The sequence below is a fragment of the Folsomia candida genome, unplaced genomic scaffold (assembly GCF_002217175.1).
Source record: "Folsomia candida strain VU population unplaced genomic scaffold, ASM221717v1 Fcan01_Sc017, whole genome shotgun sequence".
In the NCBI taxonomy this organism is placed as follows: Eukaryota; Metazoa; Arthropoda; class Collembola; order Entomobryomorpha; family Isotomidae; genus Folsomia; species Folsomia candida.
This window is the reverse complement of record NW_019091209.1, coordinates 230113-243903: the sequence shown is the minus strand read 5'-3', so window position 1 is coordinate 243903 and position 13791 is coordinate 230113. Positions and strand designations below refer to the sequence as shown.

Below are 13791 nucleotides of genomic sequence, written 5' to 3'. Positions count from 1 at the left end.
CGTACATACAGAGCTGGGCAAAATACTGGATTTTTTTTTACCAGGGTTTGAATTTCCCGTTATTTCACCCACAAAAAGATGACCATTTATATTTCAAATCGTACAAGAATACGTGTTTTATGTTACTATTGATTGATGTCAAAATATATCGAGGCAATTCACGCAGGCCTTTGTAACCTTGTAAATTCCGTAAACTCTGTAAACCTACAAACTTTGAAGAAACTTTAAAATATTTGTAACGAAACTTACGAATTTGTACAAGTACACGCGACAAACACGTGGTTAATATCGTGGGGTTTGTTAACACATAATTCACGCAGGCTTTGATAACTTTGTAAAATCCGTAAACCAACAAACATTTGGAAATGTTTCCAAGAAAAATTCACTAATCTAAATAAGTGGACACGATAAACGAGTGGTAAATACGAGAAATGTGTTCAAAATACATTCACGCAGTCCTAAGTAACTTTGTAAAATCCATACGTTTTGTACCATAAATTTACCAACTTGTACAAAATAAAGGACGCCCTTAATCTGATCCACTTTATAAAAATTTGATCACCTAATTCTCCTAAATATGAAAATTATGACATCTTTCTAAACATTTTTAATTCAATAGATAAATTTCGAAATCCAAACCCTAATTTTGAAACAATTCTATATTTTGACAAAATAAAACTCAAAATAATTTTCATTTTAAAAACTATCTAAATTTGAATACCGGTATTTTGCCCATCTCTGTCCACACACATAAAGAATCAATAAAGGAGCCGGGTTCAATATGTACATTCTTCTTTTTCTTGGCGGATCGCTTTCTAATATATTCATGCCCCGATACAGAAAGAAAACGGGAACTTGGCCAGATTATGGTCTTGTCCTACTCGGATATGATTATCTCACTCAACTTATGTAAATCCTGCCAACGCTCGGCAAAACACTGACAAGTGAAACACTCAAGTTATGAGTCAAAATGTGTATCCTATTTTTTACCTTTATTCTTCCCATAGTTTGGATTTTCAGGGCTGTTACACCCACAAAAAGATGAAAATCTAAGCACGTGGAGAAAGCACCAGTCATAGCAAAATAATTGCTCTTGGACGAACTTGACTTCTTATTTCTTCTAAAATACATGGTTTGCATGATTACAAAAATAATTCATGCAGGCCTTGATAACATTTTAAATTCTGTAAACTTACAAAATTAAAAAAAATACTCATGTTTGGAAGGAAACTTAGCTCACAAATTTGTGTAAACTTATAAAGGGCAGCGTATCTTAATTTTAGAAAACTTTTTATAATTTTGATACAAAACGGACCGATTTTACAAAGTTACCCAAATCCACGTTAATTGCGTCAGTATTTTGATATCAATTTCTTCAAAAAAACGCAAATTTTCTTATGACTACTGCCTTCTCGATGTGAAATTTCCGTCTTTTTTGTGTGGCTGTTACAACGCTACGAACGGAGCTCGGAAAATGTAGTAAATTTTTCCAGAGTAATTTCCCGACCTCTTTTTCCCTCCAAGATAACCAATCTGTCATCGGAGCTATCAAATCCATACATACACCGCCCAGAAAAAAAAGATGTATGTGCACACGTGGAGTCGTGTGCGGTATCTACTTGCCCGGGGAGTCAGTTAAGCACGCATTTTAAATTTACATACATGAGGCCCACGTTGTAATCGGGGTACTCATGACAACCCTTTATTTCGCATCAGAAAATTCTGAGCTAATTTTTTGCCAACCTTGCAACTCTAACTTCTTATTAAAAAAATCACTTTAAATTTCTCGGAAACTTCTCAATTTTTCCTTACCAGCTTGTTAACTCGGCTCCTTATCATTCGTCCACCTCCATTAAACCTGCCGCCTTGTTAACTTATCATTCGTTACCGAACAACACTATTAAACTGAACTAAATAAGTTACCCAATTTCGATAAGGAGCTTGTCCAACTGCTCATAAACAACTCGTATAAAATTCATTTAAAATTTATGAGGCAACACCATCTCTATTAAACGCAAGTAAATAGATAACAAAATTTCGATAAGGAACATATCCAACTTTTTTTTAAGAAAAACTCACTTAAAATCCAGCCTTCTTTACCAACAAGCTAACTTAAAATTCACCTAAAATTTCTAAGAAATTTCATAATATTTTCACTACACTTATCTCACTCAGCTTGTTAACTTATCATTCGTCACTCAGCAACCCATAAAACTGGGTTAAATAAATGACCAAATTTCGATAAGATTATTTCGCCCCTTTAAAAAACCCTTTTTATAAGTTACGTAACTTTCTCCTACAAAAAATCCACAAAACTGAACTAAATAAATTCCAAAATTTCGATAAGATTACTTATTTCATCCCCTTAAAAAAACGCTCTTAACCTGTTACGCAATTTTCTCTCCCCAAAAACTGGACTAAATAAATTCCCAGATTTCGATAAGATTCTTAACAAAAGAGGCTAACTTTCTCCCCCAAACAAAAAAATTTACTTCTATAAACATAATAAAATCGGGGAAAAATCCATCCCATAAAACCTCCAAATCACTAAACACATATATTTTATGAGGCCCGAAAAGTCATATTATTGCGTCAAATTGTCGATAAAAAGGACATGAAATTTTTTACGGGTACGAATTTCCCCTGCTCATGGGTTTTGTTAGGGAATGGATGTGGGAATAAGACTGAGTGCTTCGATCTCTACTCGCCACCACGCAGAGCAATTTCAAGTCTTGGATCTTTAATGGAAGTGCCGAATTCGATTCTCAACCCGCCTCCTCCGCTTACTCATTTATTGTGCCGATTTATCTCCACCAGGGAGTCGTATAGATAGTCTTTCCTACTCTCAGGATAAAATGTTGGGTTGTGCAATCCTCGCAATTTTTGGGGAACATTGTGGCGAAATTCGGAGACGGACAAGAGTTTAGCGTGTGCTTTCACTTTGCGAAATTTTACTTTAGGAAATTTTTTAGGAGAAATTTTAGGAGAAATAATCAACCTTAAAGATTAAATTATTTAAAAAAAGCAATCGTTCAAATGAATTAAGCGTTTACGCGAAACGCTTTCACTCTGGGAAATTTGGTTCTCAAAATTTTTCGGTGAAAGTACTTACCCAAAAATTGGCATTATTTTTTAAATAAAGAAAGCAATCGTTAAGATTTCTGCAGTAACTGTGGGAAAATTTCCAAAGCCTAGACCGTTAAACGTTTGCTTTCACTTTGCAAAATGTTTGCAAAAATGATCAACCCAAAAGTTAGGATTATTTAAAAAGAGAAATTAAATTTCTTCCCCGTTCTGAAGCTAAGGAAGGTCACAAAAGTGTCCAAAATTTCATTTTTTATAGCCAATTTTGACCTTAATTTTTTCAACTTGGTGACCTTTAAATTCTTGGAATTTAAAATAATCCTAATTTTATTTATTCATTTATTGTAGCGATTTATCTCCACCAGGGAGTCGTATAGTCTTCGCTACAAAATGTTCGTTGTGCAATCCTCGCAATTTTTAGGAAACATTGTGGCGAAATTCGTAGGCGGACAAGAGTTCAACTTGTGCTTTCACTTTGAGAACTATGATAAACTGAAAAATTGGGATTATTTATTAAAAAAAATTAACTCGAATACCCAAAAATCGTAGGCAAGCGTTTAACTTGTGCTTTCACTTTGGGGAATTTTCTGGTAAAAAAATATTCACCCAGAAAATTAGGATTATTTCGAAAAAAATCTTAATGTCTGCCCCGTTCTATGTAAAGTTAGTAAAGGTCAAAAACTTTCGGACAAAAAGTCTTAAAAAATTTCAAATTCTTTCAGAAGAAGTTTGATCTTATTTTTTTTAACTTGGAGACCTTTAGTTTCTTAGGATTAGAGCTTAAAATAATTCCAATTTGTGTACTCATTTATTGTGGCGATTTATTTATCTCCACCAGGGAGTCGTATAGTCTTCCCTCGCAGGATAAAATGTTGGGTTGTGCAATCCTCCCAATTTTTGGGGAACATTTTGGCGAAATTCGTAGACGGACAAGAGTTTGGAGTATGCTTTCACTTTGCGCAATTTCACTTTGGGAGATTTTTTGAGAAACATAATCAGTCAAAAAAATTAGATTATTTAAGAAAGACAGCAATAGTTACAAGTTCCAGGCATATTGTGGCAAAAAAACTACAAATCGTAGGTCGACAAGCGTTTAACAGGTGCTTTTACTTTGCAAAATTCCACAGTCGAGATTTTTAGGTAAACATAATCAGCCCAAAAGTTAGATTATTTAAAAAAGGAAATTAAATGTTTGCCCTTTCAAAAATTAGTCAAGGTCAAAAAAGGGCATATCTATAATTCACTTTATCCCCATCTTTCCATAAAAATCTAAAAATTAAATCTAAACTAAATTCCAATTTTTTGGTCGATGTTTCCTCAAAAAATCTTAGATTTCCTAAAGCGAAAGCACATGTCCACCATGTCGGGATTTTGCTGCAACCAGACAATTTCTCCTTATCCCACCATTTTTTCCGCGGGGCATGACTTTCTCTTTCTTTCTCCCCATTAGATTCGACCTTCACAAAAAATACAGACCACCACGTTTTCTTGCCAAAAAACCGACTCTGTGACAAATTCGACTTTCTCTCTCTCCAACCTACCAGTTAAATATTCCGTTGCGTACCAACGTATTACGCGCAGTTATGTAACGATTTTTTATCACTTGGCTACCTTCCCCACTACCGTTCGAAATATTACTTTGCCTACTAAAAATAATTACAACGTCAAAAATTATTCCTTTCTTGCTATTAGCCTTTTCCATTATGGGGTACCAAATGTGTTTAATTATATTCAGAATTTTCTAAACTATCGAAATTTATCAAGTCTGAAAATCCCTGGGAATGTAAAGTTTCCAAGAATACCGTCATACCTAAAGCAACCTATTCTAGTAAGCCTGAAATCACTGTGTCGAATTCTGCAATAATAAACAACAGCTCGATACATATTATACCCTGCATTATTATTTCTGCATAATCCTGCACAAAATTTCTATCAGTTTTATTCGGCAGAACAGTCCGTGCATAATTCTGCCTAGTTTTTTGCAAGAAAATTAAGTCTCCATAAAGTTTGTTTGGCGAAAATCGGGTAAATTCCTGTAAAACATTTTTTTGCATAAAATCGGACCAAATTTGTGTAGAAAACCCGCTCAATTTTTTTACTCTGTGTAATAGTTAGTAGGCAAACAAATATTTCGAAAGAAATACCACGTGATAATAAATCCTTAAACACAAATATCCGTAATTTGGTAGTATGGATGGCCATTAAGGGGATCTATACATTCATCCAGCTCCGAGAGAGCAATTAATGTTGACCTTTCCCCACTAGCAGTCGTACGGACGGACGGACAAGTTTATTATTGGGTGTACAATTCCAATCATTTCATTATTCCCTCCTCAATCAATGGAGACCTTGATGATGAGAAACAAAAGGGAACCAGACCCACTTTCTCCTCTCGCTCCAGCTTTCTCTCCTCTTCATTTCTGTGTTTCACTTCTTGCGGGTTTGCTACATGTATTTCCTGCAGGGGAAAGCAAGTCCCGCAATAAATGCGAGGTGCAAGAAACCAGGAGAAAGTGCGAGAAATAAACGCCATCTAGCCCATACCTGTTCAAAAATTTATTTTTCATTCAAACTCGGTCATCCCGATTTCTTACTGAAGTTTTTCATTCACATTCAGTAATTTTCGTTCAAATTCATTTCATTTCATTTCACTTGATCAGACTTCATTTTTTACTACTCCCCATGTATTAAGCATAGAGTGAAAAATGAAATGAGTGAGAAATCTTTTAACTCATAATCATTCAGCTGGAATCTTTTAGTCACTTTCATCCAAATGTCAGGAAATTCATTTTCATTCACTATCATAATCAGTCAAATGAATGAAAACGAACAGGTATGATCCAGCCACACGCCGTATCAAGTATATCTAGCGCCGGGAGAAAGTTTCTCGCGTCATGCATTTTTTGCAGGTCAAAATATTTTCCAAAAAAAATACAATATTTTCTCACAGTCGTTTCTTGCACATGGTTATTTTACACCAAGTGTTTCGTTTATTGCGGGTTTGCCACATTTCTTGAGAAAGAAACGCAAGAAATGCGAGATGCACGAAACTGCAAGAAATATGCGACATCTAGCTTTACATAGTTTCTGGCGCCGTTCATTTCTCCCAGGTCAAAATATTTCCCTGTAAAAAACCACTATTATTCTTTCCAAGTGGTTACTTACTTTCACCCGAAACACTCCACTTCAAACTCCAGTAGATCTTTTCGCGTGGCGTGTGGCACACAAGAAACAAGCGTGTCACGTTGTTCCATCGTTCGCTCGAGTTGTTCGCAGCACATGACAAAGTATTTATGATGCGAATAGGTTTCTTCTTCTTCTTCGTGTCAGAAAAACTGTGCACGAGACAATGTTGAGCAAAATACTTGGTCAAAATTCACTGTATTTTGAACTCTGTTCGTCCCAGGGTTTAAACTTCCATAAAATTATTATAAATGTGCATAAAATTCATGCGAAAATACTCATTTTTAAAGAAATTAACCCTTTATCGATGTCAAATACGTCCATACCTTCAGAATTTTACAAATCATCCAAAATAAAAATGCCCTTGATCTGAGCACTTTTACAAATATTTAGGTGCTATTTTTCATTAAAAATATATCCAAAATTTTGTACAATTTAGGAAATTTATGGATTTTAAAATATTACCTCAGTATTTTCACGATTTAACAAGCTATTGCTTTCTCCATGTGGATTGTCGTCGCCCTATGGCAGTAACAAATCTGAATAAACCAACGAGCTGAAAAAACATGGTACATTTTATTTAGCCAAGTATTTTCCCCATCACTGGAGTTGTCACAGCATTTTGCATCACTCACTCACTCACTCGATTGATCGAAGAACACGTAAATTTACTTACTTGCTTATTCGATCAGCAGCAGTGTTTCGGCTGCAAGTAAAAAATAAACTGGTACGAAATAACGGGAAAAAGAAAGTGGTTTATTGCAGGGAAATATTTTGACCTGGGAGAAATGCAAGGTGCAAGAAACTACGCCCCGCAGCTGTAAATAGTTCTTACAGCGCGGCACTAGATTGCGCGTATTTCTTTCACTTTCTTCCAGTTTCTTGCAGTTTCTTTCACTTTCTAACAGTTTCCTGAATTTTTACGTAGTTTCTTGCACTTTCTCGCAGTTTCTTAAATTTTTACGCACTTTCTTTCTCTTTCTAACAGTTTCTTGCATTTAGATACACGCAAGTTTATGCACTTTCCAATAGTTTCTTGCACTTACTAATAATTTCTTGCACCTCACATTTCCATCATTTCTACCTATTGCCTTGCAAGAAATTTAGCAAACCCCGCAAGACTAGAAACCCTGTCTCATCCACATTTTGGTCCACGTGGTCCGCTCATTTTCATGAGAACAACAGCCTCACCAGCAGCAGCTTCAATCAGTGGGAGAAAGTCGTCCAAGATGAAATGACTTGTTTATTTACCTTTGGTAGAAATCATGTCTGCTGCTTTTCTGTTTCCGAGCCATCAAAGCGTTCCCAATTCTCCGAAATTTTCTCCTCAACCTGAATTATTTCGCAATCGATACCCTCTGACTACTAGCGGCCCTGGTCGTCGCAGTTATTTATGCATTTCATCCAGCCCCGACTTTGCGTGTCCCGTTTGTCACGCTCTTTCTCTCTCCTGTCACAAATTGTTCTCGTGACGGCAAACCCCCCGCGGAAAGTGGTGTGGGGACAATGGACATTTTTCGTAATAATAATTTTTACCCTTGATTGTGATCGTTGACCCCAAAAACTCTGCGGTAAATTACAATTTGTATAATCTAGAACACGTTTTTCAGCCCTGTCTAATTATTTTATACTTGATTACAGACACAGGTGTATTCCCGCTTTATTTACTACAATAACGAAATATAAATATTTTACAGTATATGATTGTGATTGTAAATTTGGGAATCATGGAATTCCTCTGATTCTGATTGTAGACCCAAAAACGAGGCGGTAAATTCAAATTTCTTGAATTTAAAACACGTTTTTCAGCCCCGTCTCATTCTTTTATACTTGACTACAGACACAGTTGTATTCCAGTGTTTACCAACAATAGCGAAATATAAATATTTTACAGTACATGATTGTGATTGTAAATTTGAGAAGCATGGAATTTCTCTGATTCTGATTGTAGACCAAAAAATGCGGCGGGATCGCGGTCTGCCGGAAGAAATCCCTGCAAGAAATTGTGCTTGTTTGTAAGCGTAATTTCTTGCAGGAATGAAAGAAATGCAAGAAATGTGCGCCATCTAGCAAACAATCACAATATTTAAGCACGAAGAACGAGATGGTGCGTATTTCTTGCATTTCGTGCAATTTGTGCAGTGCAAGAAATCAAGCACATGGCATCGATATCCAGGATAGGTTGTCAGGTATCATGTCGTTTTCCCCGTAATAAAAAGAACCATCGTTCCGCCGTCCTTGATCCGCCGTTCTTTTGTACTTTTATATACCTCTTCACTCTTGCCATGTTTAAAACCACGTACAATAATCAGAGGACGGATATGTATTTATCTACGACTTTTTTTATTTTATACCGACAATGATACCTTTTGAGTGTGTTCTCTAACTCGAATCCATGACAAAAATTTCAAAATATTTTCACATCTTCTCACATGTATTTCTAGGTTTTCAGACATATCAATATTTCCACGATTATTTTAATCATACAAAAATCGTTTACATACATTTTCAAAAGTATATAAATATTTTGCAAATATTTGAACTATGTGAGAAAGCAAATTCGTTTGCTGAAAGAAATCCCACCACAAAAAAATCCGAAGTAAATTATATTTATAATATACAAATTATTTTCCAAAATGTAAAATGAAAATTTAATTCCATAATTTTTTTCCCTAAATACATATCCGTCAAAATAATGTGTCCACCTTGTGATCTGATGCGTCTAAATTTAGTAGGGTTGCCGGAAAAGTGCTCTTTTATGACGTGTGGATCACAAATATTTATTCCCAAATTGCGGATCACAATTTGCGAACATTTCTATTTTCACGTAATATATTTCTTAAAGATTTTAACACTCCCCCAAACTATTAAGTGCATATCCGCCCTCTGCTAATAATGTGTCCACCTGGGCCTGCATACATCCACACGACATGCAAGTTATTTGAACCACCAGCTCGCCTGCCTCACTCAAAAGTCCTGCGAGAAGAAGAAGCCCCTTTGTTGTCGAGTCGTTGCTTTCTCTCCCTCACTTTCTCCCCTCTCTCCCTCCGTGTTTAAATTACTCCGGAGGAACGAGCAATGAGCACACAATAACTCGGGCGTAATGGGTTTTCGCCAAACTTGAAAGGAACCACATTCTCCAAACAATAAATTGCACAAATGTAGCATCAATGATTTCAGCCAAACTCGGCAAGGTATGCAGATATTGGGTGTGTGGTTGGTTTCATCTATGCAAATTTGCACGTATGTATCGCGTGGAGATTGAAATTTCATTTTCATTTTCATTTTCATTTCGACAGGATGCATATTTATACACATTTGTAATAATGTGAAATTGCAATTTGCACCGTGACGTCAACTTTCCTCGGGTGAAAGCAGTGGAAAATCGTGATCAAGGAAAACCACACGGCTTTCACCACGAGGTGATTTTATTAAATTAGAGATTGGATATACGTACGAAACTATTTAAAGGATGGGGAGATGTTTCAATTAGGCTGAGAGCTGGATTCATGTGGGGCTTGGTAACCTTGTAAAATGTGTGCATTTTTTACAGTAATTTTATATAAAACTTTTGCAAAATAAGCATATGCCGTTGATCTGAGCAAGTTTTTGTAAAAATTTGGGAGCTAATTTTTTCCCAAAATGTGAGTAGAATTTTGTAAAAGTTTGTAAGTTTAGGGAATATACGGATTTTACAATGTTACTAATGTCTACGTGAATTTGCTCACTTTGCGAAAACAATGTTTTAGTAGCGATAAAAAGTTAATTGTTTCACAAAACGAGTATTTTCGTATAACTAATTGGCCGTTGTTGTTCTTTTTGTTTTTAAAAATCATAAGTTATGATTCATAACCCAGATCTAAAAATGCTGTATTTTTGACAAAATACAAATTTCAAAATAATTTTCCTCAGCTTAAAGTCGTTTCTAAATTTTCGTCTAAATTTGCATCCAACTTTCACTCACTACTTATTTATACCAAATTTTTAAAATGATATAAAAACTTCCAAAAATATACATATTCCCAAAGGTAGGAATTTACTTGCAGAAAACTCTTGCATATTTTAGGTCTCGGCTGAGAAGGCTCATCTCCACCCACCCACCCACCTGCTTTCACCCGTGTTTTATGCATGTATTTGCATACGCCGTGCAACCAGTAGGGAAATGACAGCTGCATGTATATGCAAAGTAATATTCACAAGAGAGAGACGGAAGTACGCCGTGGAGGGGGATGATTTATTATTAGCAGGGATGGGCAAAATATATCCAAGTTTATGGCAGGGTTTAGATCCTTTGTCCTGTTACAGCCATCAAAATCTAGATCGAGAAGGCAGCAGTCTTGCAAAAATATGAGTTTTAAAAAAAATTAACTGTCAAAATACTGCATTTTATCCCGAATTTTTTAAAAATCAAGTATTTTGACCACTATAAAAAGTTAATTTCTGCACAAGGTACGAATTTTCATATGACTGGTGCCTTTTTGATGAAGATTTTAACTGTTTGCGAATCTACTTTGTCAAAATACACCTTGTTTTGCACCCTGTTCTTCCCAGGGTTTAGATTTCCAGAGCTGTTACAGCCACAAAAAGGTTAAAATCTACATTTGAGAAGGCACCAGTCAGTCGAAAGTACTCGTTTCGTGAAGAAATTAACTTTTTATCGCTGTCAAAATACTGCAGTTTTTTAAAACATCGCGAAAACAAGGTGTTTTGATAACCATAAAAAGTTAATTTCTTCACAAAACGAGTATTTTCGCATGACTGCTGTCTTCTCGATGTGCAGTATTTTGCCCTTTTTCTTGTTGTAAAAGCCCTGGAAATCAAAACCTTGAGAAGAACGGAGCTCAAAATATGGTATATTTTGGACAAAGTATTTTGCTCATCATTGATTAATACCAGGTGAATCCTGCCTAAACTTCCAATTTGACTTTCACTCCGATTCTCAGGCCGTGTGGTGGGAGAAAGTGTGGTATATCTCACCCATGTTAAAATAAGCCCCTCCCATTATTATATCTTACCGTACTTTAAAATTAAAACCGCAAGCCCGACATGTATCCTCCAGAGAAAATGTGGCATTTTTAATATCCTTGGAATACGCAATTTATCCAGTTTTCCGAAATTTGAGTAAAACTTTTAGTTAAAAACGACGCACTTTTTGTTCCCACGGGAGTGTCATGTCATTTTATTTCGCGACATATGTAATTATGCAAATTGTTTATTTGCAATGTGAAAGTCTATATGAGATCCTCGCAATGCACAATTTATCCAGTTTTCCGAAATTTGTGCAAACCCTTGAGCACAAAACGATGCACTTATTTTTGTTCCCACAGGAGTGTCATGTTTTTATTTCGCGAAATAATTTTGCAAATTATTTATTTGCTATGCTAAAAGTGAAACTCTACATGGGATTTTCTATCCTTCTAAATCATATGATACTCTTCACCTTTTACAAACCCCAATAAAGCATTCGCTCAGCATCGTTATTAATAAAAAATATAAAGTTCGCAATTTAAAATAGATTTGAAAATTATTTATCTTATTTGCTTTGCAAACAAAATTTATATCCACCCTCATATCCACCCTCTTAATTAATACCAAAATGAGACAAAATTAGAAATTTGGCAAAAATAGCTTCCAAATTTATTTACTTTGCAAAAAACAAGAAAAACACATTCTTTATGAATTCCCGACTACCAATAACACAAAATTCGCTATTTCGCAGAAAAATAGCCCTGAAACTTGCACAAAAAACTAAAAGATATCCAAACTCTTCATGAATACCCCGATTGTCCCCACCCAGTTCTGCCACCCTTGAAATTCTGACTCATTCAAGCCCCACAAAACAACGCATCTTTCCTCCTCCATTTGCAGCAGGCATCATTACTAAATAATTAATTATTTCTCGTATTTAGTTTCTATAAAAATTTCTAATTATTTTACAAAAATGTGAGCTCGTGGCTAAAATGTATTATAGCTATTCTACATTCATAGGGCGGATATGTATGTACTAAAATTCCTCAAAATATGTATGCAATATGTGCTTAAAAAACTCGAAAATATGCACGTAAAAAATATTTGCTAACCTAAACTTTTTACTATATTTGCGTTTAATTTTCGAAAACTTTCAAATTTATTAATAAATCTCTTATTAATAAATTATTTATTAAGCATTGTATATGTATTTTAATATTCATGTAATGGCCCATAAATCGACACTAGTGATACTTGGATATTTTTAAGAGTGATTTTATGGTTTGAAAAATAGGGCAAAATGGATTTTCTAGTCGTGAGCACGAATTGAACTCCGTTATCATGAAAATATAATTTTGGTCAAACCTTAACGTCTGAACGAAGAAAAATATGTTTTGTCAAAAAACGTTGAAATATGCATTAGAATATTTATGTTTAGAAAAGGGCTCGAAATATGTAGGAAAATATGTGTATTTACGAAAAAACCTCTAAATATGTATGAAAATATGTATATGTACGAAAACCCTAAAATATGTAAAATATGGAAAACTATGTTTGAATTTTTGAAATCATGCTTCGATTGGATGTCAGTATACGAAGTTATAGTTAGATCTGATTAGGAATGAAAAAGTTAGAAATACATACAAATCCGCCCTCTGTTCACAATACTGGTTTTCATTCCGCATTGCTCGCATCATCGTTATTAAAGTTCCCAACTTTGCAAAAAGTGAATCAAAAAAATGACTTTTCTGATTCCATTTCTACAAAAATAAAAAAAATATCCAAACTCTTCATGAATACCCCAATTGTCCCCGCCTAGTTCTACCACCCCTGAAATTCTGACTCATTCAAGCCCACAAATTCCACAAACAATGCATCTCAGTTTGCAATTTCGCAAAAAATTAACCTTAAAAATTACTTTTCTTATTTCCTTTACACAAAAATTTAAAAATATCCAAACCCTTCATGAATACCCCAATTGTCCCCGCCTAGTTCTACCACCCCTGAAATTCTAACTCATTTTATCCCACGAATTCCACAAACCAACGCCTCTTTCCTCCTCCATTTGCAGGCATCATTACTAAATATTTCACCCATGCTTTCTCCCTACTTTCTCCTATCTCATCTAATTAACTAACCCACCTGCGCGTGGCGTGTCTTTTCTCCATTTCAGTGAACTTTGACCACTTCCAAATCCTCCGAGCCATTGGGAAAGGCAGCTTTGGAAAGGTAACGAAAAACAAAAAATAAAAAATAAAATAAAATAAAACTCCACCATTTTACTTTCAATTATCTTTACCAATGTTCTTTTTAACCGCTCCGTGCGGTATAATTACTAAAAATACGCCAGTTTTTATGGACCCAGCCATTCTAACGCGCCACTCAATTTTCCTACTTTCATTTCACCACCCTGTGAAGAAAAAGAGGAAAGAGAAACATTCTTTTTTTTCGGGTAGAGTTGTACAATGGGCAAAAAATAAGGAAGAATCGTTCAAAAATGTTTGCAAATTCAGTTCTTTGGAAACTTAAAAAAAATTGTTCCCAAATTTACCTAGA

The 13791-nt window shown here is 35.1% G+C and overlaps 1 protein-coding gene across 1 annotated transcript in view; it reads left to right on the top strand.

Moving 5' to 3' along the window:
* The window catches only part of LOC110856903 (serine/threonine-protein kinase 32A), a 66356-nt gene that overhangs the window by 18686 nt on the left and 33879 nt on the right, over positions 1-13791 (top strand). The window contains exon 3 of the mRNA XM_022105492.2: positions 13409-13464. Coding sequence (XP_021961184.1) covers positions 13409-13464 — 56 coding nt within the window. The remainder of the gene's footprint in view (positions 1-13408; positions 13465-13791) is intronic.